This window comes from Oncorhynchus tshawytscha, unplaced genomic scaffold (genome assembly GCF_018296145.1).
Source record: "Oncorhynchus tshawytscha isolate Ot180627B unplaced genomic scaffold, Otsh_v2.0 Un_contig_388_pilon_pilon, whole genome shotgun sequence".
In the NCBI taxonomy this organism is placed as follows: Eukaryota; Metazoa; Chordata; class Actinopteri; order Salmoniformes; family Salmonidae; genus Oncorhynchus; species Oncorhynchus tshawytscha.
The window spans coordinates 553,828-580,985 of record NW_024609827.1 but is presented as its reverse complement, the minus strand read 5'-3'; the positions used below and the strand labels follow the sequence as shown (position 1 = coordinate 580,985).

Here is a 27,158-nt window from a genome sequence, read left to right as displayed (position 1 = left end):
AGACTAGGTGAGTATCTGGAGCATCAGCATTTGTGGGTTCGATTACAGGCTCAAAATGGCCAGAAAAAAAAAAACTTTCTTCTGAAACTCCTCAGTCTATTCTTGTTCTGAGAAATGATGACTATTCCATGTGAGAAATTGCCAAGAAACTGAAGATCTCGTACAACGCTGTGTACTACTCCCTTCACAGAACAGCGTGAACTGGCTCTAACCTGAATAGAAAGAGGAGTGGGAGGCCCCGGTGCACAACTGAGCAAGAGGACAAGTACATTAGATTGTCTAGTTTGAGAAACAGACGCCTCACAAGTCCTCTACAAGCAGCTTTATTAAATAGTACCTGCAAAACACCAGTCTCAACGTCAACAGTAGAGAGGCGACTCCGGGATACTGGCCTTCTAGGCAGAGTTCCTCTGTCCAGTCTCAACGTCAACAGTAGAGAGGCGACTCCGGGATACTGGCCTTCTAGGCAGAGTTCCTCTGTCCAGTCTCAACGTCAACAGTGGAGAGGCGTCTCAGGGATACTGGCCTTCTAGGCAGAGTTCCTCTGTCCAGTCTCAACGTCAACAATGAAGAGACGAATCCGGGATACTGGCCTTCTAGGCAGAGTTCCTCTGTCCAGTCTCAACGTCAACTGTGAAGAGACTATTCCGGGTTACTGGCCTTCTAGGCAGAGTTGCAAAGAAATACTGTCCAATTAAAATAAAAGATGAAGATGGGCAAAAGAACACAGACACTGGACAGAGGAAGATGGAAAAAAGTGTTATGGACAGATTAATCTAAGTTTGAGGTGTTCGGATCACAAAGAAGAACATTTGTGAGATGGAGAAAAAATGAAAAGATGCTGGAGGAGTGCTTGACGCCATCTGTGAAGCATGGTGGAGGCAATGTGTTGGTCTGGGGGTGCTTTGGTAGTGATAAAGTGGGAGATTTGTACAGGGTAAAAGGGATCTTGAAGAAGGAAGGCCATCACTCCATTTTGCAACACCATACCATACCCTGTGTCGGCGCTTAATTGGAGCCAATTTCCTCCTACAATAGGACAATGACCCAAAGCACAGCACCAAACTATGCAAGAACTATTTAGGGAAGAAGTAGTCAGCTGGTATTCTGTCTATAATGGAGTGGCCAGCACAGTCACCGGATCTCAACCCTATTGAGCTGTTGTGGGAGCAGCTTGACCGTATGGTACGTAAGAAGTGCCCATCAAGCCAATCCAATTTATGGGAGGTGGTTCAGGAAGCATGGGGTGAAATCTCTTCAGATTACCTCAACAAATTGACAACTAGAATGCCAAAGGCCTGCAGGGCTGTAATTGCTGCATATGGAGGATTTTTTGATGAAAGCAAAGTTTGAAGGACACAATTATTATTTCAATTAAAAATCATTATTTATAACCTTGTCAACGTCTTGACTATATTTCCTATTCATTTTGCAACTAATTTCATGTATGTTTTCATGGAAAACAAGGACATTTCTAAGTGAACCCAAACCTTTGAACGGTAGTGTATATATCAACGAATTGGAGATGGCACTAGAACAGCCTGCAGCACCCGGCCTCACCCTACTAAAATCTGAAGTCAAATATCTACTGATTGCTGATGATCTGGTGCTTCTGTCACCAACAAAGGAGGACCTACAGCTTCACCTAGATCTTCTGCACATATTCTGTCCGACCTGGGCCCTGACAGTAAATCTCACTAAGACAAAAATAATGGTGTTCCAAAAAAGGTCCAGTTGCCAGGAATACGAATAGTGTTCCTGGCAAGAGGCATCACTGCTGTACCTGGTTCGAATCCAGGCTACATCACATCCGGTTGTGATTGGGAGTCCCATAGGCTGGCGCACAATTGGTCTGGCTTTGGCCGGGGTAGGCCGTCATTGTTAAATAATCATTTGTTCTTAACTGACTTGCCTAGTTAAATAAAATAAACAACAATCTGAGAAACAAGGCAGGAAGGGCCTTCTATCCCATCAAAAGGAACATACAATTTGACATACCAATTAGGATCTGTCTAAAAATAAAGTTATTGAACCCATTCCCCTTCACGGTTGTGAGGTCTGGGGTCCGCTTACCAACCAAAACTCACAAAATGGGACAAAGACCAAATTGAGACTCTGCATGCAGCATTCTGCAAAACTATCCTCTCTGTACAACGTAAAACACAAAATAATGCATGCTGAGCAGAATTAGGCTGATACCCGCTAATTATCAAAATCCAGAAAAGAGACGTAATATTCTACAACCACCTAAAAGGAAGCAATTTCCAAACCTTCCATAACAAAGCCATCACCTACAGAGAGATGAACCTGGAGAAAAGTCCCCTAAGCAAGCTGGTCCTGGGGCTCTGTTCACAAACACAAACAGACCCCACAGATCCCCAGGACAGCAGCCCAATTAGACCCAACCAAATCATGAGAAAACAAAAAGAGAATTACTTGACATTAGAAAGAATTTACAAAAAAACAGACCAAACTAGAATGCTATTTGGCCATAAACAGAGAGTACACATTGGCAGAATACCTGACCCCTGTGACTAACCCTAAATTAAGGAAATCTTTGACTATGTACAGACTCAGTGAGTGTAGCCTTGCTATTGAGAAAAGCTGCCGAAGACAGACCTGACTCTCAAGAGAAGAAACATATGTTTCCCTCCCACAGAGAGAGAAATAAGTCTAGATCAAAAACATAGTAATTAAGAATAACAAGTTGTGGCCAGATATACGGGCACTTTTCGAAAATAAACCTTTATTTCTTCACAAATAAATTGAAATTGAAAAGAATGTTATAGGATTGTCAACATTGCAGAAGCAGGAGCAGGAGCAGATTATTAAGGTTTTTTGGAGTGCAATGTTCAACCCAGTGTCCAAGTACTTTATCTCTGTTGTGGATCTTCCAGTGGGACAACAACCCCAATCACACATTAAAAAGCACCCAGGACAGCAAAGTCCAGATCCCATCTATCCCATCTATCCCATCAAATCCCATCTAAACCCTATGGAGAGATCTGAAAACAATTTTGTCCATGCCATTTGTTCATATGTTCTATTAATTTTTTTTTTTTTTAAATCTAAGTTTACAAAAATAAATAGGTTCTACAATGTTGAAAATACATTCACATGGTGTGGAGACCCAAAATTTTCTTCAATTTCAACTTTTTTTCTTCTCTCTTCTTTTCTCTCGTGCAATCACCACCCGGATGAAAAACCGTCCAGGGAGGCTGTTGGAACAACAGCAACTTAACACGAGCCACACTCGTAACATAACCATTTGCAGTTGTCTACATTGGCTGGATGGAGAGCTGTGGGTGGGTACAAGTTCGTTCCAAAGGTTTCAGATTAAAATGCAACAGTAGAGACCAATCGATTGGACGACACACAAATCAATGCCTGCTGTATTACTGGCAGACAACACTAAATTGTCTACTGTACAGCCACCCAAAACGTTTATACCAGACTCTTATGAGCCAAACCTAGAAAAAGGTTGGGATGGAAGCAATTTGTCAATGGACCCCATATTCCACAAGGAATGAAAAGGCTTAACAGGAACCAAGATGTGGTTGAACAAAATAGGGCAAGATTGCTAGCTTGGTCCTAGGTCTGTTTGGCATTAAAACAACCATAGAAGTACGCTATACTATACAGCACTAACAGACCTGGGAACAGGCTAAGTGATCTGATCTAGACCAGGTTACTGTAAAGTGCTGTGACAACTGCTGATGTAAAATGGTTTCATACACTGAACAAAAAAATATAAACACAACATGCAAAGTGTTGGTCCCATGTTTCATTATCTGAAATAAAAGATCCCAGAAATGTTCCATATGCAGGAATGTCCACCAGAGCTGTTGACAGAGAATTGAATGTTGTTTTAGAGAATTTGGCAGTACGTCCAACCGGCCTCACAACCGCAGACCACATGTAACTACGCCAGCCCAGGACCTCCACATCCGGATTCTTCACCTGTGGGATCGTTTGAGACCAGTCACGCAGACAGCTGAGGAAGCTGAGGAGTATTTCTGTCTGTAATAAAGCCCATTTGCGGGGGAAAAAGTAATTCTGATTGGCTGGGCCTGGCTCCCAAGTGGGTGGACCTGGCTCCCAAGTGGGTGGGCCTATGCCCCTCCCAGGCCCACCCATGGCTACAACCCTGCCCAGTCATGTGATATCCATAGATTACGGCCTAATGAATTTATTTAAATTGACTCCTTATATGACCTGTAACTCAGTAAAATCATTGAAATTGTTGCAAGTTGCAGTTACATTTTTGTTGTTGAGTTTATTTTATTTTTACAGGGACAGTGCACATTAATCAACGTTTCAGTAAAAGTGTCGGTTTTAGCCAGCTGGCTAATTTTCAACCGCAGTCCCTGGGCAGGTTATTAAAAACAATTACAATATAGACAATCATTGAGCAGTGAGCACTCGCAGAGCAACATAGGACAAGCAAGACGTAGCATACAGACAGAGCAACATAGAACAAGCAAGACATAGCATACAGACAGAGCAACATAGGACAAAAAGCAGCAAGACAAAATTCATAAAAGCAACAAAGTCTTTCCACACCTCACAAGCTACAGACAACAGACAACATGGAAAGCGGCAACACACAGCTAGGGATGATATTCACACATCTGATTGACCTTTAGCCATGTCTTCATGCATTTTGTGAAAGTGTGATATGTGGTGCAGTTATGTGTGTCTGATGGCAGTGTATTCCAGACATGGGAAGCTCTCACAGAGAAAGCGGATTTACTAAAGGTGCTTTTCCTCAAGGGAACTATACAGTCACCTCTCATGGCAGACCTTGTGGATCTGCTGCCATATGTTTGGATGTTCTTTTATACAAAAATACTGAGTGGAGTGGGAGCCAGGCCATTTAGGATCTTGAATTCAAGACATGCGTCGGTGTACTGCACAAAACAGTGATGATGGCTATTGGGCTTCCTATCAAGCACTTTGAGAGCCTGTTTCTAGACAGACTTAATAGGTTTTACTGTTGTACAGCAAGCTTGGGCCCAACTAGTCAAGCAGTATGTTAAGTATCATAGATTTGAAGTACAGTTTTGCTACCTCTGTAGTCAAACAATTTCGTATAAATCGTAAATTAGCTAGGTTGAATTTGGTTATCTGAATGACCTTTTTCACATGCTTTTTAAAAGAGAGGTTGGAATCAAGTATGATGCCAAGGTACTTAAAACCAGATACTACCTGGAGCTTCTCCCCTGACACGTAGACATCTGGCTCAGTAGCATCTGTTGCCCTCTTTGTGAAGAACATGCAAACAGTTTTTTTCACATTGAGATGCAAACACGAGTCACTGAGCCACTTTGTAACCTGGACCATTACAGTAGTGAGTTCTTGTGCAGCTTGTTGTTTGCTCTTTGCATGCACATATATCACTGTATCATCTGCATACATTTGAACTTCAGACCCAGTATAGACAGAAGGCAGATCATTAATGTACAGGCTGAACAGGAGGGGCCCCAGTATTGACCCTTGGGGCACACCCACATCATAGCTAAGAGTGGGCGACAGCTCATTGCTCACTCTGACACACTGAGTTCTGCCTTCAAGGTATGATTTCATCCATCTCAAGGCATCGGGGGAAAAGTTGAACTTGGACAATTTTGTGATGAGAATCTCATGGTTAACAGTATCAAAAGCTTTCCTTAGGTCCAGAAACACAGCCCCAACAACGCCCCCTTTGTCCATCTTGGACTTCACATTTTTCAGAAGAAAGCAGTTGGCCGTTTCTGTGGAGTGTTTCGCTCTGAAGCCAAACTGCATGGAGTGTAATGTGAAGGGGCTGTTGTTGAGGTGGGCAATCAGTTGTTCTGCTACACACTTTTCAACAACCTTTGACACCACAGGTAGTATACTAATGGGCCTGTAGTTATTCACGTCAGCAGGTTCGCCCGATTTAAAGATGGCCGTTACTATGGCCGACTTTCATACCCTTGGAAACACCCCGAGACCAATGGATGTGTTGGTGACCTTAGTAATGGGGCCAATGAGTGACTCTTTGTAGTTTTTAGGAAAGGTAGAGTCCAGCCCAAACACATATTTGGCTTTAGAGTTCTTTAGTGAGCTAATCACCTTGTTCACCTTTGACTCAGTGTCATTTACTAGCACTGAGCCCAAGAAACCAGTGGAGGGGTCCTGTGTCAGTACCCTGACAGAGTCAATAAAGTAGGAATTGAAGGTTATTGCTATTTCAACTGCATCCTGTGTTAGATTGTTATTCACCATGATTTCTAGTCTTTTTGCAGTGTTACTATGGTCTTTCCCCTTTTTAGATTCTCCCAGATCAATTTAGAATTTCCCTTTGCTTCACCAATTACAGTATGTTAATAAAAAAAAGTCTGTCTGATTTCTTTCATCACCTTATTTCTCAACATGGTAAAACTACGTCTGTCATGCTCTAATTAGGATCTTAGGGCTATTTTTAGAGCATAATCTCGTTCTTTCATCAGTTTCCAGATTTCTCCATTCAGCCAAGGAAGAGTGCTCTCTTGGCCAGGTTTGGATTTGATTTTCTTTAGGAAACCATTTATTGTAGTCTGGATTGTGGATAGAAAAACCTGACTATCAGCTTCCACATCTGTATAGGACAAGAGATCATTCCAGTTAATTCCCTTAATTGCGTTTTCAAAATAGTTTAATTCACTCTTAGGTGTTCTTAGTTGATCCGGCTTTCTAACAGTAGAGAGGTTAAACCTCTTAGACAGCTTTCTGGCTATAAGTGTCAGATTATGATCAGACAGCCCAGTAACCATATTAAATGATTTAGTCACTCTATCTGGTTTATTACTGAACACCAAATCAATCTGTGTTTTAGAGCAACAAGTCACCCTGGTTGGCCCTTTAATTAGCTGTGTAAGGTCAAAGGTATTAGTGATCCGTTTGAGGGTTTTCCTACAAGACTTGTCTTCATAATTCATATTAAAATCTCCCATTAAGAAGACCTCTTTCCCAAAATCACATTCCCCAAGCATGTTATTAAACTGATCAAAAAACACACTTTTGGTGGAAGGTGGCCCATACATTCCAATAAGGGTCAAATAAATTTGGGGAGACAGTGTAACGTTCAGGCCAATACATTCTAGTTCATTATTACATGACCACTCAATTTGTTTACATCGGATATGTTCTTTAATGTATATCATCACACCCCCTCCCTCCTCTTCCTTCAATCCTGTCTCTCCTGAAGACATTGTAGCCAGGCACAATCACAGCAGCATATGGAGAGGTTTTATGGAGCCGTGTCTCTGAGAGGCAGAGGAAGTCAAGGTTGGAGTCTGTGAGTAGATGTTGAATTTGATCACTTTTTGGAATGACACTACGAATGTTCAAGTGCCCCCCTAGTAGTCCCTTGGGCTTAGCTCGTGGGTCCCAGATGACTAGAGAGGGATTGACACATTGAAAAAAGTGACATTTTCTGTGTTTTCTGGCGGCTGGGTTTCGTTTTGATTAGGGGCAGTTCGGTAACGCAATGAACAACCCCTCCCGCCTGCACTGGGTGCGGGGAACTAATTAAAACAGCTTGCGTACCAGAAGCAGAGACAGGGATCACATATAGCGACTTGAGTATGTTTGAAGAGTCAAAATCTATCCTGGAGCCGGGTGAGTCGAGAGAAACCATGGGACCATAGCACTCACCCACTTCCACAGCGGCGACGATCAGTGGGCGAGGCCATCCACTGCTTTCCACTCCGGTGAGTAACGCTGGCTCGGTGATGTTAGGCCCAGGGTTGAGGCTGGCTCAGTGATGTTAGGCCCAGGGTTGAGGCTGGCTCAGTGATGTTAGGCCCAAGGTTGAGGCTGGCTCGGTGATGTTAGGCCCAGGGTTGAGGCTGGCTCAGTGATGTTAGGCCCAGGGTTGAGGCTGGCTCAGTGATGTTAGGCCCAGGGTTGAGGCTGGCTCAGTGATGTTAGGCCCAAGGTTGAGGCTGGCTCGGTGATGTTAGGCCCAGATTTGAGGCTGGCTCAGTGATGTTAGGCCCAGGGTTGAGGCTGGCTCAGTGATGTTAGGCCCAGGGTTGAGACTGGCTCGGTGATGGTAGGCCCAGGGTTGAGGCTGGCTCAGTGATGTTAGGCCCAGGGTTGAGGCTGGCTGGCAGTGATGTTAGGCCCAGAGTTGAGGCTGGCTCGGTGATGTTAGGCCCAGGGTTGAGGCTGGCTCAGTGATGTTAGGCCCAGGGTTGAGACTGGCTCGGTGATGTTAGGCCCAGAGTTGAGGCTGGCTCGGTGATGTTAGGCCCAGAGTTGAGGCTGGCTCGGTGATGTTAGGCCCAGGGTTGAGGCTGGCTCGGTGATGTTAGGCCCAGGGTTGAGGCTGGCTCTGTGATGTTAGGCCCAGAGTTGAGGCTGGCTCGGTGATGTTAGGCCCAGGGTTCCAAATCAAATCAAATCAAATCAAATTTTATTTGTCACATACACATGGTTAGCAGATGTTAATGCGAGTGTAGCGAAATGCTTGTGCTTCTAGTTCCGACAATGCAGTAATAAAAAGCAAGTAATCTAACTAACAATTCCAAAAAAAACTACTGTCTTATACACAGTGTAAGGGGATAAAGAATATGTACATAAGGATATATGAATGAGTGATGGTACAGAGCAGCATAGGCAAGATACAGTAGATGATATCGAGTACAGTATATACATATGAGATAAGTATGTAAACCAAGTGGCATAGTTAAAGTGGCTAGTGATACATGTATTACATAAGGATGCAGTCGATGATATAGAGTACAGTATCAACGTATGCATATGAGATGAACAATGTAGGGTAAGTAACATTATATAAGGTAGCATTGTTTAAAGTGGCTAGTGATATATTTACATCATTTCCCATCAATTCCCATGATTAAAGTGGCTGGAGTAGAGTCAGTGTCATTGACAGTGTGTTGGCAGTAGCCACTCAATGTTAGTGGTGGCTGTTTAACAGTCTGATGGCCTTGAGATAGAAGCTGTTTTTCAGTCTCTCGGTCCCAGCTTTGATGCACCTGTACTGACCTCGCCTTCTGGATGACAGCGGGGTGAACAGGCAGTGGCTCGGGTGGTTGATGTCCTTGATGATCTTTATGGCCTTCCTGTAGCATCGGGTGGTGTAGGTGTCCTGGAGGGCAGGTAGTTTGCCCCCGGTGATGCGTTGTGCAGACCTCACTACCCTCTGGAGAGCCTTACGGTTGAGGGCGGTGCAGTTGCCATACCAGGCGGTGATACAGCCCGCCAGGATGCTCTCGATTGTGCATCTGTAGAAGTTTGTGAGTGCTTTTGGTGACAAGCCGAATTTCTTCAGCCTCCTGAGGTTGAAGAGGCGCTGCTGCGCCTTCCTCACGATGCTGTCTGTGTGAGTGGACCAATTCAGTTTGTCTGTGATGTGTATGCCGAGGAACTTAAAACTTGCTACCCTCTCCACGACTGTTCCATCGATGTGGATAGGGGGTGTTCCTCTGCTGTTTCCTGAAGTCCACAATCATCTCCTTAGTTTTGTTGACGTTGAGTGTGAGGTTATTTTCCTGACACCACACTCCGAGGGCCCTCACCTCCTCCCTGTAGGCCGTCTCGTCGTTGTTGGTAATCAAGCCTACCACTGTTGTGTCGTCCGCAAACTTGATGATTGAGTTGGAGGCGTGCATGGCCACGCAGTCGTGGGTGAACAGGGAGTACAGGAGAGGGCTCAGAACGCACCCTTGTGGGGCCCCAGTGTTGAGGATCAGCGGGGTTGAGGCTGGCTCAGTGATGTTAGGCCCAGGATTGAGGCTGGCTCGGTGATGTTGGGCCCAGGGTTGAGGCTGGCTCGGTGATGTTAGGCCCAGAGTTGAGGCTGGCTCGGTGATGTTAGGCCCAGATTTGAGGCTGGCTCAGTGATGTTAGGCCCAGGGTTGAGGCTGGCTCAGTGATGTTAGGCCCAGGGTTGAGACTGGCTCGGTGATGTTAGGCCCAGGGTTGAGGCTGGCTCAGTAATGTTAGGCCCAGGGTTGAGACTGGCTCGGTGATGTTAGGCCCAGGGTTGAGACTGGCTCGGTGATGTTAGGCCCAGAGTTGAGGCTGGCTCAGTGATGTTAGGCCCAGGGTTGAGGCTGGCTCGGTGATGTTAGGCCCAGGGTTGAGGCTGGCTCGGTGATGTTAGGCCCAGGGTTGAGGCTGGCTCAGTGATGTTAGGCCCAGGGTTGAGGCTGGCTCAGTGATGTTAGGCCCAGGGTTGAGACTGGCTCGGTGATGTTAGGCCCAGGGTTGAGGCTGGCTCAGTGATGTTAGGCCCAGGGTTGAGGCTGGCTCAGTGATGTTAGGCCCAGAGTTGAGGCTGGCTCGGTGATGTTAGGCCCAGGGTTGAGGCTGGCTCAGTGATGTTAGGCCCAGGGTTGAGACTGGCTCGGTGATGTTAGGCCCAGAGTTGAGGCTGGCTCGGTGATGTTAGGCCCAGAGTTGAGGCTGGCTCGGTGATGTTAGGCCCAGGGTTGAGGCTGGCTCGGTGATGTTAGGCCCAGGGTTGAGGCTGGCTCTGTGATGTTAGGCCCAGAGTTGAGGCTGGCTCGGTGATGTTAGGCCCAGGGTTGAGGCTGGCTCAGTGATGTTAGGCCCAGGATTGAGGCTGGCTCGGTGATGTTGGGCCCAGGGTTGAGGCTGGCTCTGTGATGTTAGGCCCAGAGTTGAGGCTGGCTCGGTGATGTTAGGCCCAGATTTGAGGCTGGCTCAGTGATGTTAGGCCCAGGGTTGAGGCTGGCTCAGTGATGTTAGGCCCAGGGTTGAGACTGGCTCGGTGATGTTAGGCCCAGGGTTGAGGCTGGCTCAGTAATGTTAGGCCCAGGGTTGAGACTGGCTCGGTGATGTTAGGCCCAGGGTTGAGACTGGCTCGGTGATGTTAGGCCCAGAGTTGAGTCTGGCTCAGTGATGTTAGGCCCAGGGTTGAGGCTGGCTCGGTGATGTTAGGCCCAGGGTTGAGGCTGGCTCGGTGATGTTAGGCCCAGGGTTGAGGCTGGCTCAGTGATGTTAGGCCCAGGGTTGAGACTGGCTCAGTGATGTTAGGCCCAGGGTTGAGGCTGGCTCAGTGATGTTAGGCCCAGGATTGAGACTGGCTCAGTGATGTTGGGCCCAGGATGAGGCTGGCTCGGTGATGTTAGGCCCAGGGTTGAGGCTGGCTCAGTGATGTTAGGCCCAGGATTGAGTTGCACATCCCCGGAGAGCAGGAGGGTAGTGAACAGGTAGTTTAAAAGTTTCTGATAAGTGTTGGACCTGTGTTTGTTACGCCTAAGCGGTTCAGTGGAATAGGGAGCGAGGATTGACTTGGCCATTATTCAGAACATTATGGTATGCTGTCCGCTCCGGTGGAACGGTGAACCAATGTGTTTGGTGTTGGTATTCCCCGGTAGTAGACTGATTGCGTCATCCCAGCAAAGACACACTGAGATTATCAGTAGAGCAGCTACATAACTGACAATCATGGAAAAGTACTGGAGATAAAACACATAATTGCGCTTTAACTCTTTGCATGAGTTATTTAGCTGGGGTCGGCGTACACCTGATGTTTTAGATCAAATTACAGCATTCGTATGAGAAGCTGCGGGAAACAGTATATGTTCAGTATAAATCTGATTTATTTTACTCCACATATATTGTATTTGCTTGATTATAAGACAACTGACAAATGTCCTATCCCACTGGGCCAAAACTGCTTGAATCATCGTTGTTTCCACATAATTAAAAAACAAAAATTAAACGTGACGTTGAATTAACATGGAAAACTGATTGGATTTGAAAAAAAGTCATCAATGTGAGGGATTTGTTTATTTATTTATCACCCAACGCTTAACCGACATCCAAAGACATGGGGACATTTATTGTTGACAACTCAAACAAATGTCAATTAAAACTAGACGCTGACATGACGTCTGTACCCAGTGGGATGGAGTTGTCCATTCTTAGGGAACTTTAGGAAAAAGGACCCCAGGATGTGGTTGTTAGGGGATATAACCTTGTTAAATATCAACTGCCACGAAAAAAAAAGATTAGTTTTATTTGCTGCTACAGCAGGTAAAATGTACATCTTATCAAAATGGAAATCAAAACATGCTCTATCAACATCACAATGATGGAACTAGGTGATGTCATATTTGATGACATCACCTAGTATTCTATATATACTAAATATCCTACCGTGTCAGGAAATACTAAGTGTAGGAAAATCTGGGGTTCTTTTACAGGTTTTCTTCCTAACATTCAGAACCATGCTAGCTGCTGATTGATGTCTGCTACTGCTTCTTTTGATTATAATTATTTTAGACGTGTCCTGTGATGTGTTATACGCGTGAACATCGAGGTGGGCGGGATCAGTGATAAGTGTGAACGTCGGGGTGGGCGGGATCAGTGATAAGCGTGAACATCGAGGTGGGCGGGATCAGTGATAAGCATGAACATCGAGGTGGGCGGGATCAGTGATAAGCGTGAACATCGAGGTGGGCGGGATCAGTGATAAGCGTGAACGTCGGGGTGGGCTGGATCAGTGATAAGCGTGAACATCGAGGTGGGCGGGATCAGTGATAAGCGTGAACATCGAGGTGGGCGGGATCAGTGATAAGCGTGAACATCGAGGTGGGCGGGATCAGTGATAAGCATGAACATCGAGGTGGGTGGGATCAGTGATAAGTTTGAACATCGAGGTGGGCGGGATCAGTGATAAGCGTGAACATCGAGGTGGGCGGGGTCAGTGATAAGCGTGAACATCAAGGTGGGCGGGATCAGTGATAAGCGAGAACATTGAGGTGGGCGGGATTAGTAATAAACGTGAATATCGAGGTGGGCGGGATCAGTGATAAGTGTGAACATCGAGGTGGGCGGGATCAGTGATAAGCGTGAACATCGAGGTGGGCGGGATCAGTGATAAGCGTGAACATTGAGGTGGGCGGGATCAGTGATAAGCGTGAACATCGAGGTGGGCGGGATCAGTGATAAGCGTGAACATCGAGGTGGGCGGGATCAGTGATAAGCGTGAACATCGAGGTGGGCGGGATCAGTGATAAGCGTGAACATCGAGGTGGGCGGGATCAGTGATAAGCGTGAACATCGAGGTGGGCGGGATTAGTAATAAGCGTGAACATCGGGGTGGGCGGGATCAGTAATAAATAAAACATCGGGGTGGGATCAGTGGTTGGTCTGTGTTTCGCAAAGTAAAAAACAACTTTACATTTGTGATTACGATGTAAAAATGGAAGAGCTTTGTTACCTTGTAGAGGAAAAATACAACTTTGGGGAAAGAAACATTTGATTGATTGATTGATAGTTAGATGTAACACCTACTTGTCCTGTATCTGTATCCTGGTCCAGTAGAGAGGCTTCATGGGACAGGCTGGTTCCACAGCAGGCTTCCTGTGGGGTTTATCCACCAACACACCTGGAGGGGGAGGGGGGACACAGCCTGGTGGCTGTGGAGGGGGTGGAGGGCTGCAGCCTGGTAGAGAGGTTGGAGGAGGGCCGTCAAGTCCCTGGGTCTGTTTTGGGAAAGGAGGAGGAGGAGGTGGAGGAGGGAGGGGGGAAGAAGAGGGAGAAGAGGGAGAGGTAGCCTGTCCAGACAGATTTAGACTGATAGAAGCCAGGCCCAGTCTCTTAGGCACGTTGAGGGGGGGTTGGGGGCCCAGCCTGACACCTCCCTCCTCATCCTCAGGGGTTCTGATAAAGGTCTGATGGTCCGTCTGGACGCACACGTTGTGGACGGTCCGTTGTGAGAGGTCATCTCCCGTGGATACGGCAACGTCTCGGAGGTCTCCACGACGGTGGTGCGCACCCAGGGCCAGGTCGCTCTGTAGCCGGGCCAGGTTGCACTCTAGGTGGAATACACGCTCCTCATTGTCCCCTCTCACCTGGCGCAGCTGCTTTCCAAAGTCCTCCTGCAGTTAAGGTTAGGGTTGTGTTAGGGTTGTGTTGGGGTTAGGGTTGTGTTGGGGTTAGTTTAAAAAAAGATTATTTCACCTTTATTTAACCAGGTAGGCTAGTTGAGAACAAGTTCTCATTTACAACTGCGACCTGGCCAAGATAAAGCATAGCAGTGTGACACAAACAACACAGAGTTACACATGGAGTAAACAATTAACAAGTCAATAACACAGTAGAAAAAAAAGAGTGTCTATATACATTGTGTGCAAAAGGCATGAGGAGGTAGGCGAATAATTACAATTTTGCAGATTAACACTGGAGTGATAAATGATCAGATGGTCATGTACAGGTAGAGATATTGGTGTGCAAAAGAGCAGAAAAGTAAATAAACATAAACTGTATGGGGATGAGGTAGGTAAAAATGGGTGGGCTATTTACCGATAGACTATGTACAGCTGCAGCGATCGGTTAGCTGCTCAGATAGCAGATGTTTGAAGTTGGTGAGGGAGATAAACGTCTCCAACAATTTTTGCAATTCGTTCCAGTCACAGTTAGCAGAGAACTGGAAGGAAAGGCGGCCAAATGAGGTGTTGGCTTTAGGGATGATCAGTGAGATACACCTGCTGGAGCACCTGCTACGGGTGGGTGTTGCCATCGTGACCAGTGAACTGAGATAAGGCGGAGCTTTACCTAGCATGGACTTGTAGATGACCTGGAGCCAGTAGGTCTGGCGACGAATATGTAGCGAGGGCCAGCCGACTAGAGCATACAGGTCGCAGTGGTGGGTGGTATAAGGTGCTTTAGTAACAAAACGGATGGCACTGTGATAAACTGCATCCAGTTTGCTGAGTAGAGTATTGGAAGCTATTTTGTAGATGACATCGCCGAAGTCGAGGATCGGTAGGAGAGTCAGTTTTACTAGGGTAAGTTTGGCGGCGTGAGTGAAGGAGGCTTTGTTACGGAATAGAAAGCCGACTCTAGATTTGATTTTAGATTGGAGATGTTTGATATGAGTCTGGAAGGAGAGTTTACAGTCTAGCCAGACACCTAGGTACTTATAGATGTCCACATATTCTAGGTCGGAACCATCCAGGGTGGTGATGCTAGTCGGGCGTGCGGGTGCAGGCAGCGAACGGTTGAAAAGCATGCATTTGGTTTTACTAGCATTTAAGAGCAGTTGGAGGCCACGGAAGGAGTGTTGTATGGCATTGAAGCTCGTTTGGAGGTTAGATAGCACAGTGTCCAAGGACGGGCCGGAAGTATACAGAATGGTGTCGTCTGCGTAGAGGTGGATCAGGGAATCGCCCGCAGCAAGAGCAACATCATTGATATATACAGAGAAAAGAGTTGGCCTGAGAATTGAGGGTTAGGGTTGTGTTAGGGTTAGGGATGTGTTTGGGTTGTGTTGGGGTTAGGGTTGTGTTAGGGTTAGGGTTGTGTTAACGTTCTGTTAGGATTGTGTTATGGTTAAGGTTGTGTTAGGGTTGTGTTATGGTTAAGGTTGTGTTAGGGTTAGGAGTGTGTTAGATTTAGGGTTGTGTTATGGTGTGGTTGTGTTAGGGTTTGTGTTGTGTTGTGTTAGGATTGTGTTAGAGTTTGGGTTGTGTTAGGGTTGTGTTAGGGTTTGGGTTGTGTTAGGGTTGTGTTAGGGTTGTGTTAGGGTTTGGGTTGTGTTAGGGTTGTTAGGGTTTGGGTTGTGTTAGGGTTGTGTTAGGGTTTGGGTTGTGTTAGTGTTGTGTTAGGAGTGTGTTAGGTTTAGGGTTGTGTTAGGGTTTGGGTTGTGTTAGGAGTGTGTTAGGTTTAGGGTTGTGTTAAGATTGTGTTAGGGTTGTGTTAGGAGTGTGTTAGGTTTAGGGTTGTGTTAGGGTTGTGTGAGGAGTGTGTTAGGTTAAGGGTTATGTTAGGTTTAGGGTTGTGGTAGGGTTGTGTTAGGAGTGTGTTAGGTTTAGGGTTGTGTTAGGAGTGTGTTAGGAGTGTGTTAGGTTTAGGGTTGTGTTAGGAGTGTGTTAGGTTTAGGGTTGTGTTAGGAGTGTGTTAGGAGTGTGTTAGGTTTAGGGTTGTGTTAGGAGTGTGTTAGGTTTAGGGTTGTGTTAGGAGTGTGTTAGGTTTAGGGTTGTGTTAGGAGTGTGTTAGGTTTAGGGTTGTGTTAGGGTGTGTTAGGTTTAGGGTTGTGTTAGGGTTGTGTTTGGGCTGTGTTAGGGTTGTGTTAGGGTTGTGTTAGGGTTGTGTTTGGGTTGTGTTAGGGTTGTGTTTGGGTTGTGTTAGGAGTGTGTTAGGGTTGGGGTTGTGTTAGGGTTGTGTTAGGGTTGTGTTTGGGTTGTGGTAGGGTTGTGTTAGAGTTTGGGTTGTGTTAGGGTTGTGTTAGGGTTAGGGTTGTGTTAGGGTTGTGTTAGGGTTAGGGTTGTGTTAGGGTTGTGTTAGGGTTGTGTTAGGGTTAGGGTTGTGTTAGGGTTGTGTTAGGGTTGTGTTAGGGTTAGGGTTGTGTTAGGGTTAGGAAACTAATTTTAGTCTTTTATGTAAAGGAAGAGGAAAAACAGCTGTAGGACCTCCAGGTCTGTAAATCTGTGTCTGGGTCACAGTTAGCAAAGGAGATGTAGTACTGTGCTCTACTGACCTGTAGTACTGTGATCTACTGACCTGTAGTACTGTGCTCTACTGATGCTCTACTGACCTGTAGTACTGTGATCTACTGACCTGTAGTACTGTGTTTTACTGACCTGTAGTACTGTGCTCTTACTGACCTGTAGTACTGTGTTTTACTGACCTGTAGTACTGTGATCTACTGACCTGTAGTACTGTGTTTTACTGACCTGTAGTACTGTGATCTACTGACCTGTAGTACTGTGATCTACTGACCTGTAGTACTGTGTTTTACTGACCTGTAGTACTGTGCTCTTACTGACCTGTAGTACTGTGTTTTACTGACCTGTAGTACTGTGATCTACTGACCTGTAGTACTGTGTTTTACTGACCTGTAGTACTGTGATCTACTGACCTGTAGTACTGTGTTTTACTGACGTGTAGTACTGTGTTTTACTGACCTGTAAATCAAATCAAATCAAATCAAATCAAATTTGATTTGTCACATACACATGGTTAGCAGATGTTAATGCGAGTGTAGCGAAATGCTTGTGCTTCTAGTTCCGACAATGCAGTAATAACGAACGTAAGTAATCTAACGAAAGTAATCTAACTAACAATTCCAAAAAACTACTGTCTTATACACAGTGTAAGGGGATAAAGAATATGTACATAAGGATATATGAATGAGTGATGGTACAGAGCAGCATAGGCAAGATACAGTAGATGATATCGAGTACAGTATATACATATGAGATGAGTATGTAAACCAAGTGGCATAGTTAAAGTGGCTAGTGATACATGTATTACATAAGGATGCAGTCGATGATATAGAGTACAGTATCTACATATGCATATGAGATGAATAATGTAGGGTAAGTAACATTATATAAGGTAGCATTGTTTAAAGTGGCTAGTGATATATTTACATCATTTCCCATCAATTCCCATTATTAAAGTGGCTGGAGTAGAGTCAGTGTAATTGACAGTGTGTTGGCAGTAGCCACTCAATGTTAGTGGTGGCTGTTTAACAGTCTGATGGCCTTGAGATAGAAGCTGTTTTTCAGTCTCTCGGTCCCAGCTTTGATGCACCTGTACTGACCTCGCCTTCTGGATGACAGCGGGGTGAACAGGCAGTGGCTCGGGTGGTTGATGTCCTTGATGATCTTTATGGCCTTCCTGTAGCATCGGGTGGTGTAGGTGTCCTGGAGGGCAGGTAGTTTGCCCCCGGTGATGCGTTGTGCAGACCTCACTACCCTCTGGAGAGCCTTACGGTTGAGGGCGGTGCAGTTGCCATACCAGGCGGTGATACAGCCCGCCAGGATGCTCTCGATTGTGCATCTGTAGAAGTTTATGAGTGCTTTTGGTGACAAGCCGAATTTCTTCAGCCTCCTGAGGTTGAAGAGGCGCTGCTGCGCCTTCCTCACGATGCTGTCTGTGTGAGTGGACCAATTCAGTTTGTCTGTGATGTGTATGCCGAGGAACTTAAAACTTGCTACCCTCTCCACTACTGTTCCATCGATGTAGATGGGGGTGTTCCCTCTGCTGTTTCCTGAAGTCCACAATCATCTCCTTAGTTTTGTTGACGTTGAGTGTGAGGTTATTTTCCTGACACCACACTCCGAGGGCCCTCACCTCCTCCCTGTAGGCCGTCTCGTCGTTGTTGGTAATCAAGCCTACCACTGTTGTGTCGTCCGCAAACTTGATGATTGAGTTGGAGGCGTGCGTGGCCACGCAGTCGTGGGTGAACAGGGAGTACAGGAGAGGGCTCAGAACGCACCCTTGTGGGGCCCCAGTGTTGAGGATCAGCGGGGAGGAGATGTTGTTGCCTACCCTCACCACCTGGGGGCGGCCCGTCAGGAAGTCCAGTACCCAGTTGCACAGGGCGGGGTCGAGACCCAGGGTCTCGAGCTTGATGACGAGCTTGGAGGGTACTATGGTGTTGAATGCCGAGCTGTAGTCGATGAACAGCATTCTCACATAGGTATTCCTCTTGTCCAGATGGGTTAGGGCAGTGTGCAGTGTGGTTGAGATTGCATCGTCTGTGGACCTATTTGGGCGGTAAGCAAATTGGAGTGGGTCTAGGGTGTCAGGTAGGGTGGAGGTGATATGGTCCTTGACTAGTCTCTCAAAGCACTTCATGATGACGGATGTGAGTGCTACGGGCGGTAGTCGTTTAGCTCAGTTACCTTAGCTTTCTTGGGAACAGGAACAATGGTGGCCCTCTTGAAGCATGTGGGAACAGCAGACTGGTATAGGGATTGATTGAATATGTCCGTAAACACACCGGCCAGCTGGTCTGCGCATGCTCTGAGGGCGCGGCTGGGGATGCCGTCTGGGCCTGCAGCCTTGCGAGGGTTAACACGTTTAAATGTCTTACTCACTTCGGCTGCAGTGAAGGAGAGACCGCATGTTTTCGTTGCAGGCCGTGTCAGTGGCACTGTATTGTCCTCAAAGCGGGCAAAAAAGTTATTTAGTCTGCCTGGGAGCAAGACATCCTGGTCCATGACTGGGCTGGGTTTCTTCCTGTAGTCCGTGATTGACTGTAGACCCTGCCACATGCCTCTTGTGTCTGAGCCGTTGAATTGAGATTCTACTTTGTCTCTGTACTGGCGCTTAGCTTGTTTGATAGCCTTGCGGAGGGAATAATAGCTGCACTGTTTGTATTCAATCATGTTACCAGACACCTTGCCCTGATTAAAAGCAGTGGTTCGCGCCTTCAGTTTCACACGAATGCTGCCATCAATCCACGGTTTCTGGTTTGGGAATGTTTTAATCGTTGCTATGGGAACGACATCTTCAACGCACGTTCTAATGAACTCGCACACCGAATCAGCGTATTCGTCAATGTTGTTGTCTGACGCAATACGAAACATCTCCCAGTCCACGTGATGGAAGCAGTCTTGGAGTGTGGAGTCAGCTTGGTCAGACCAGCGTTGGACAGACCTCAGCGTGGGAGCTTCTTGTTTTAGTTTCTGTCTGTAGGCAGGGATCAACAAAATGGAGTCGTGGTCAGCTTTTCCGAAAGGGGGCGGGGCAGGGCCTTATATGCGTCGCGGAAGTTAGAGTAACAATGATCCAGGGTCTTTCCACCCCTGGTTGCGCAATCGATATGCTGATAAAATTTAGGGAGTCTTGTTTTCAGATTAGCCTTGTTAAAATCCCCAGCTACAATGAATGCAGCCTCCGGATAAATCGTTTCCAGTTTGCAGAGAGTTAAATAAAGTTTGTTCAGAGCCATCGATGTGTCTGCTTGGGGGGGGATATATACGGCTGTGATTATAATCGAAGAGAATTCTCTTGGTAGATAATGCGGTCTACATTTGATTGTAGTACTGTGATCTACTGACCTGTAGTACTGTGCTTTACTGACCTGTAGTACTGTGCTTTACTGACCTGTAGTACTGTGATCTACTGACCTGTAGTACTGTGCTTTACTGACCTGTAGTACTGTGCTCTACTGACCTGTAGTACTGTGCTCTACTGACCTGTAGTACTGTGCTCTACTGACCTGTAGTACTGTGCTCTACTGACCTGTAGTACTGTGCTCTACTGACCTGTAGTACTGTCCTCTACTGACCTGTAGTACTGTGCTCTTACTGACCTGTAGTACTGTGCTCTACTGACCTGTATCTTCTCCATCTCCTCATTGCATTCTCTCTTCAGCTGCAGGAGGGCTGCCTGGTGTTCTGGAGGACAAGCAGACCATGATGAAATATACAACTGAACCACAAGGCGGCAGTAAGTCTGTATAATCAAAAAATACATTTCCATATGGTTACCGTACATTTTACATGTGTTCTCCTAAAGATTCTCATGACAACTATTTATAGATGTACACTGCCACTCAATAGTTTGGACACACCTACTCATTCAAGGGTTTTTCTTTATCTTTACTATTTTCTACATTGTAGAATAGTAGTGAGGACATCAATTCTATGAAATAACACATATGGAATCACGTAGTAACCAAAACAGTGTTAAACAAATGAAATATATTTTAGATTCTTCAAAGTAGCCACCCTTTGCCTTGATGACAGCTTTGCACAATCTTCTCTCATTCTCTCAACCAGTTCATGAGGTGCATCTCAATTAACAGGTGTGCCTTGTTAATTTGTGGAATTTATTTTCTTCTTAATGCGTTTGAGGCCATATTATGGCAAGAACAGCTCAAATAAGCAAAGAGAAATTACAATCCATCATTACTTTAAGACATGACATGGGGAGGCAGGGTAGCCTAGTGGTTAGATTGTTGGACTAGTAACCGTAAGGTTGCAAGTTCAAATCCCTGAGCTGACAAGGTACAAATCTGTCGTTCTGCCCACTGCTCCTAGGCAGTCATTGAAAATAAGAATTTGTTCTTAACTGACTTGCCTTACAGTCAATCTGTAAAATGTCAAGATCTTTGAAAGTTACTTCAAGTGCTGTTGCAAGAACCATCAAGTGCTCTGATGAAACTGGTTCTCATGGTTCTAACTGCTGTGTCTTTGTGAGATGCAAAGGAGGTGAATTGGATGATTGTGTGGGGGTGCTTTGCTGGTGACACTGTTTGAGCTTAGTGGCACTATCATTTGTTTTTCAACAATGAACCAAGGCTATTTTACCAAGAAGGAGAGTGATGCATCAGATGACCTGGCCTCCACAATCACCTGACCTCAACCCAATTGAGATGGTTTGGGATGAATTGGACCGCAGAGTGAAGGGAAAGCATCCAACAAGTGCTCCTCATATGTGGGAACTCCTTCAAGACAGGCATTCCAAGTGAAGCTGGTTGAGAGAATGCCAAAAGGTGTCTAAAGGTGTCATCAAGGCAAAAGGTGGCTACTTTGAAGAATGTAAAATCTAAAATATATTTTGATTTGTTAAACACTTTATTTTGGTTACTACATGATTACATGTGTTATTTCATAGTGTTGATGTCTTCACTATCATTCTACAATGTAGAAAATAGTACAAATAGAGAAAAACCCTTGAATGAGTAGGTGTGTCCAAACTATTGACTGGTACTGTGTATTTCTATGATAATCAGCTGGTGCCTGTGTGAGCACAAGGAGTGGCCCCTGCCAAACACACCTGATGTGTTATCGGATGGATAAGAATTTAAGAAGTGAACGTAACAGTTCCTGGCACCACAGCACACACAGCCCTGTCCCAAAACAATGCCCTTGTGACATCAGTCATCTAGAGACCAGGCAGCCTTCTGCTGTGGACAATCACAGGGACAGGGTGGAGGATTGTTGACCTTCCCATTTGTATAGTATGAGTATTTACCTTCCCGTTAGACCATGGGATTTTACATTTACTACAGAGAACATTGACTCTCTCTCTCAATTTCACTCTCACTCTCTCTCTACCTATCCACTGTTCTGTCTCTATTGCATACTGTAACTTTCAGACGGGGTTAATTTAATTTATATTCCAGCCAATTTAGGAAGCACATTGAAATTCCAATTATTTTCAATGAGGCAAATGTGGAATTGGAATTGACTGTAATAAAAATGGAATTGAACCCATAGAGCTCAGTTAGTCACAGCTAAGAGCTGGCCTGGCTGGCTGCATGGGTCAAGGCCACGGGCTGAATCCTAACTTGAGACCTGTACATAGAACTTGAATTGTCATGCAACTCTCTGTGACATCATTAAATATGTTATATAATCAGAGGTAAGTTAGCGTAGGGTTCCACCCATAGTGAATATTTGTTTACTATACGTTGCTTTTTGTCCTTTGGGTCCTTACCGGCTTCTGTGTATTTCAGTCCCACTTTCTCCTCCTTAGTTGGGGGCCAGATGGCCTGCAGACGGCCTGGGGTGGACCGGTCCTCTCCATCACCTGGGGTCGACGCCCGCAACTGCTGGGCAGAGCCACAATATTTTTAACAAATATTTAAAGAGAGTCTATATTTCAGGCATTAAGCACTTAACACAGAAATGAATGTCCCAGCAAACTGTGAAAGTTCCTACAACATTAGGGAACTCTTCAACAACAACAAAATAACGTTCTAGCTGATTACCCCATTTACTCATATCAGACGATAGAGAGAAATTATGGTCAGATCAAGACAACATACTTTTGAATCAGTTTTCTTTTCAGGAGTCTTGAAGGTTCTCTCAAAGATCCAGGCCTTCCGCTTCACTGCATCCTGGTCCCGCCTCAGGGGCCTGGGGACGAAAAAGGCCTTGAACTCATCAAATGCCACCTCCGCCCTGGAGGGAGGCTTCTGAGGTTCCTTAGGTTCTAGAGTCTCAGAAGGTTCTGAAGATTCCGGAGGCTTTATCACCGACAGTCCTTCAGTCTTCTCTTTCTCTGTATCCTGCTCTGTCTTTTCTGTCTCTGTATCCTTCTCTGTCTTCTCTTTCACCTCCCTCACTTCCTCAGGTTCATCGCTGAATTCTTTAGACTCTTCTGACAGCTTGGACTCCTTTCTCTCCTCTCCTGTAGACTCCTTTCTCTCCTGTCCTGTAGACTCCTTCCTCTCCTCTCCTGTAGACTCCCTCATCTCCTCTCCTGTAGACTCCTTACTCTCCTCTCCTGTAGACTCCTTACTCTCCTCTCCTGTAGACTCCTTCATCTTACTGTTGTCATCCTTCTCCATGTTCAGGAACTGGGAGAGCTGGTCCAAGAAAGTCCCCTGCCTCCTGCGAACCGTCTTCTGCTCTCTCCTCACAGGCTTGTTCACACCCAGGTCTGATGGTGATGGTGGTTTGATCAGGGCCACTATGTCCTGATCCGACCCTGCCGCTCCCTTCTTTAGGGTCCTCAGACCACTGAAGAGGGCAGGCAGCTGGAGGGGCTTCTCCACCGGGGAACCGAGGGAGAAGGTGGCTCGGATGGAGGTGGTGCCAGGGGGAGGGCCACTGGTTGGACCTGGGGTTGAGGTTGGCCCCTGGGGACTTGTTGGGTGAGAAGGCCCGGCTGTAGACTTTGCCTCTGCAGGTGCTCTCTCTGTCACTTCAGAGGACAGCATAGTTTCAGAGGGACAAGACACCACCCTGTCATTCTCAGTATCGGTCTCTCCTGTCTCCACTACTGCCCCAGTGATACTGTCTGAATCTGAGTGTGGGTAGGTCTCCCCTCTCACCTTCACCTCAATGCTAGACCCACAGCCTGGCTCCTCAGTCTGTCCTGTAGTACCAACAACAGTCTCCGTTTCAGCGACTGTATGCTGCTGCTCCTCAGAAACAGGTTCAGTCCTGATCATGGTTAGAATCACAGTTGTGTTGTTTGAAGATGGTGTTCCACTGGTGTCAGGTTTACCAGCTCTTACTGCAGTAGGGTTAGCAAGGTCTCTGGTCAAATCATCATCAGGTGTTGGTAAGTCTTGAGGTTTACCAGCTCTTACTGCAGTAGGGTTAGCAAGGTCTCTGGTCAAATCATCATCAGGTGTTGGTAAGTATTGAGGTTTCTCAGCTCTTACTGCAGTAGGGTTAGCAAGGTCTCTGGTCAAATCATCATCAGGTGTTGGTAAGTCTTGAGGTTTACCAGCTCTTACTGCAGTAGGGTTAGCAAGGTCTCTGGTCAAATCATCATCAGGTGTTGGTAAGTATTGAGGTTTACCAGCTCTTACTGCAGTAGGGTTAGCAAGGTCTCTGGTCAAATCATCATCAGGTGTTGGTAAGTATTGAGGTTTACCAGCTCTTACTGCAGTAGGGTTAGCAAGGTCTCTGGTCAAATCATCATCAGGTGTTGGTAAGTATTGAGGTTTCTCAGCTCTTACTGCAGTAGGGTTAGCAAGGTCTCTGGTCAAATCATCATCAGGTGTCGGTAAGTCTTGAGGTTTCTCAGCTCTTACTGCAGTAGGGTTAGCAAGGTCTCTTGTCAAATCATCATCAGGTGTCGGTAAGTCTTGAGGTTTCTCAGCTCTTACTGCAGTAGGGTTAGCAAGGTCTCTTGTCAAATCATCATCAGGTGTCGGTAAGGCTTGAGGTTTACCAGCTCTTACTGCAGTAGGGTTAGCAAGGTCTCTGGTTAAATCATCATCAGGTGTCGGTAAGGCTTGAGGTTTACCAGCTCTTACTGCAGTAGGGTTAGCAAGGTCTCTGGTCAAATCATCATCAGGTGTTGGTAAGTCTTGAGGTTTACCAGCTCTTACTGCAGTAGGGTTAGCAAGGTCTCTGGTCAAATCATCATCAGGTGTCGGTAAGTCTTGAGGTTTCTCAGCTCTTACTGCAGTAGGGTTAGCAAGGTCTCTTGTCAAATCATCATCAGGTGTCGGTAAGGCTTGAGGTTTACCAGCTCTTACTGCAGTAGGGTTAGCAAGGTCTCTGGTCAAATCATCATCAGGTGTCGGTAAGTCTTGAGGTTTACCAGCTCTTACTGCAGTAGGGTTAGCAAGGTCTCTGGTCAAATCATCATCAGGTGTTGGTAAGTCTTGGATTTGCTTATCATCTGTACATGTTTCCTGTGTACTGCTGCTTGCTGGATTGGTTTCACTGTCTGTTAACCAGGTCAGTATGTTGTGCTTGTCTGTAGATTCATCTGTGTTGTTGCGAACATCCTTTGCGTTGTATTTGTCATCAGTGTTAGTGATTTCATCACTTTTTAATATATCTTGATGAATTTTGTCTGTAGATCTGTACAGACGTTGCTGGTCAGTTGTCTCTGACTGGTCTGTACTGGGACAGTCAGTGTCTACGTCCTGATTGGTGCTGCCTGTAGCACACTGTGTGTCTGTGTCTATAGGCTCCTCCCTACTGTAGTCGTCTGATGCTCCACTGTTCCTATGTTTGTCTATGGACACTCTCAGTTCATTTTTTAAAGAATCCATTGGCTCCACATATCCTTGTAAGTGAGATGTCCTTTCTGGAATGCAGCCATCCGATTGGTCTGTTGACCCACCATATCCTTGTAAATGGGTCTTGTTATCTGCAATGTAGTCTTTTGCATTTTCTTCCTCTAAGTCCATGATGTCACTCTGTGCTTTTGGAATCCATTGAGCCAGACCTCCATTCCTGTCACAATCCACAGAACAGCTAGTCCCTGGTGGCATCCCATCGACAGACTCCAATTCCCTGCAGCCCTCTGTTCCAAATACTTCCTTTCTCTCATTGGTCCGCACAACTGTGGTGTGGGTGGTGGATTCTCCATTCTTCTGCACCACACCTACTGCACTTGAACCCCCTGCTGTCCTCTCATTTCCATTGACTTCAACAGATGTTCCATGACTGCTGTTGACATTCTCGGGAGAAGTGTCTGTCTCTTCAGAGAGAGTCCGGAAGAACTTCAGGACCGGCATCTCGACATCAGGCTGCTGGAACTCGGAGCGGTTGGAGCGGGTGAATATGGTGGAGTTGGAAGAGGCCTTCCCCTGAGCAGCAGCTGTGTTGCCGTTAGCATTCATGTTTGAGATCTATATCCAGGTCTAAATCATCAAAAAATAAATCATAACATCTAATATGATTCCGTTCCAAAGCAGATCCAGTGATCGCCCCACACACCGTACACTTTAATGTACTTGAATCTGTCTCTAATCCAGGTAATGCTGTGTTAGTCCAACACAATGTGGCCATTCAGTGTTGACGGGAAACAGTACGTCCGTACACCTCTCCAGAAACACATTCTGCGTCTGCTCCAGAGGAAAATAACAAAGGCATCTAAATCCAACTATTAAAAAAATACATATTCAAACTTATTTTCCTCTTTTTTGTAGCCACTGTAAAAGCTGATGGAAGTTTGAGTAGTTATATTCTTTGAAAAGTCCTCCAAAAGCTGAAGGTGTTGATGGAGATACCATATGCCGCTAAAAATGTTTTGTGAGGATGAAACATCAGCATGGAAAAAATAACCAGAAGTGGTACTTAGTCATGCAGTGAGTTACCAGCATTTTTTTTACCAACACATTCTTGAGCTCTATCATTTAGCTTTAATAAAAACTCTATCACCAGTCTCATCTTCTCCTTCTCTGTTCAGATCCCCGTCTTCTGTTCAGAACCCTCTAGCTTTTTCTCCAACTAGACTGTAGCAGACCTCATCCAGCTCTCCAGCTTTGTTACCTTCTCTCTTCACTGAAGACAGTCTATCAGCAGCTGCCACAGTATCAAACAGTTGGTCTGGTTCTCTCCTCCACAACCGACCCTGACTCTTCTCCTCCTTCCTTCTCTCACTAAAAAACAATCCTTCCCTGCAGTAGACTTTAGCAGTCCTCCCCTTCCAACGCTCCAGCCTCTCCTTTCCTTCCCTCTTCACTGAAGACTCTGTCCACAACAGTAGTAGCCACAGTGTTTGAAGGGAATCAGACTACACCCTAAGAGCTCCCCTTTGGAGTGGTACTCTTGTGTCCACCCAGACAACAGTACAACACAGAACACCACACCCAGATTGACGTGCTGACTGATTGTAGGTTAAACAGGGCTGATGCAGTAGGATCTGGAGTAGGATATGTACTCTGGTGAGCTATTCAATTCAACTTCCGTTGTACCCCTTCAAGCATGGCTGGATCTAACACACCTCCACTTTGTTCCTCAATTCGTCGACAAAGCTTAATTAGACTGTGAAAGTAGAAAGAGAATTCCTTCTCTCAGAACCCAGGAGTGGTAGCCTATTAAAAAAATAGATGTGGAGGTCTCCAATCTCTCTTGTGAACTGACTGACCAACACAACAGTAATCAGCTGCTTAGTCAGTTCAATCTTATTGTTCAATCTTATTTACATAGAACGTTACTGTTGTTTTCTTACATGGTAATATAAAGGTATAAAGGAGTTATGAACAG

The 27,158-nt window shown here is 45.9% G+C and overlaps 1 protein-coding gene across 2 annotated transcripts in view; it reads right to left on the bottom strand.

Moving 5' to 3' along the window:
- The window catches only part of LOC112235639 (formin-like), a 56,071-nt gene extending 29,391 nt beyond the window's left edge, over positions 1 to 26,680 (bottom strand). For both annotated transcript variants that reach the window (XM_042319173.1, XM_042319174.1), the window contains exons 1-4: positions 22,520 to 26,680; positions 22,189 to 22,300; positions 20,080 to 20,141; positions 13,300 to 13,886 (exon numbers count right to left, since the gene is read on the bottom strand). In XM_042319173.1, coding sequence (XP_042175107.1) covers positions 13,300 to 13,886; positions 20,080 to 20,141; positions 22,189 to 22,300; positions 22,520 to 25,789 — 4,031 coding nt within the window. In that variant the 5' untranslated portion in view covers positions 25,790 to 26,680. The remainder of the gene's footprint in view (positions 1 to 13,299; positions 13,887 to 20,079; positions 20,142 to 22,188; positions 22,301 to 22,519) is intronic.
- Positions 26,681 to 27,158: the final 478 nt, after the last annotated feature.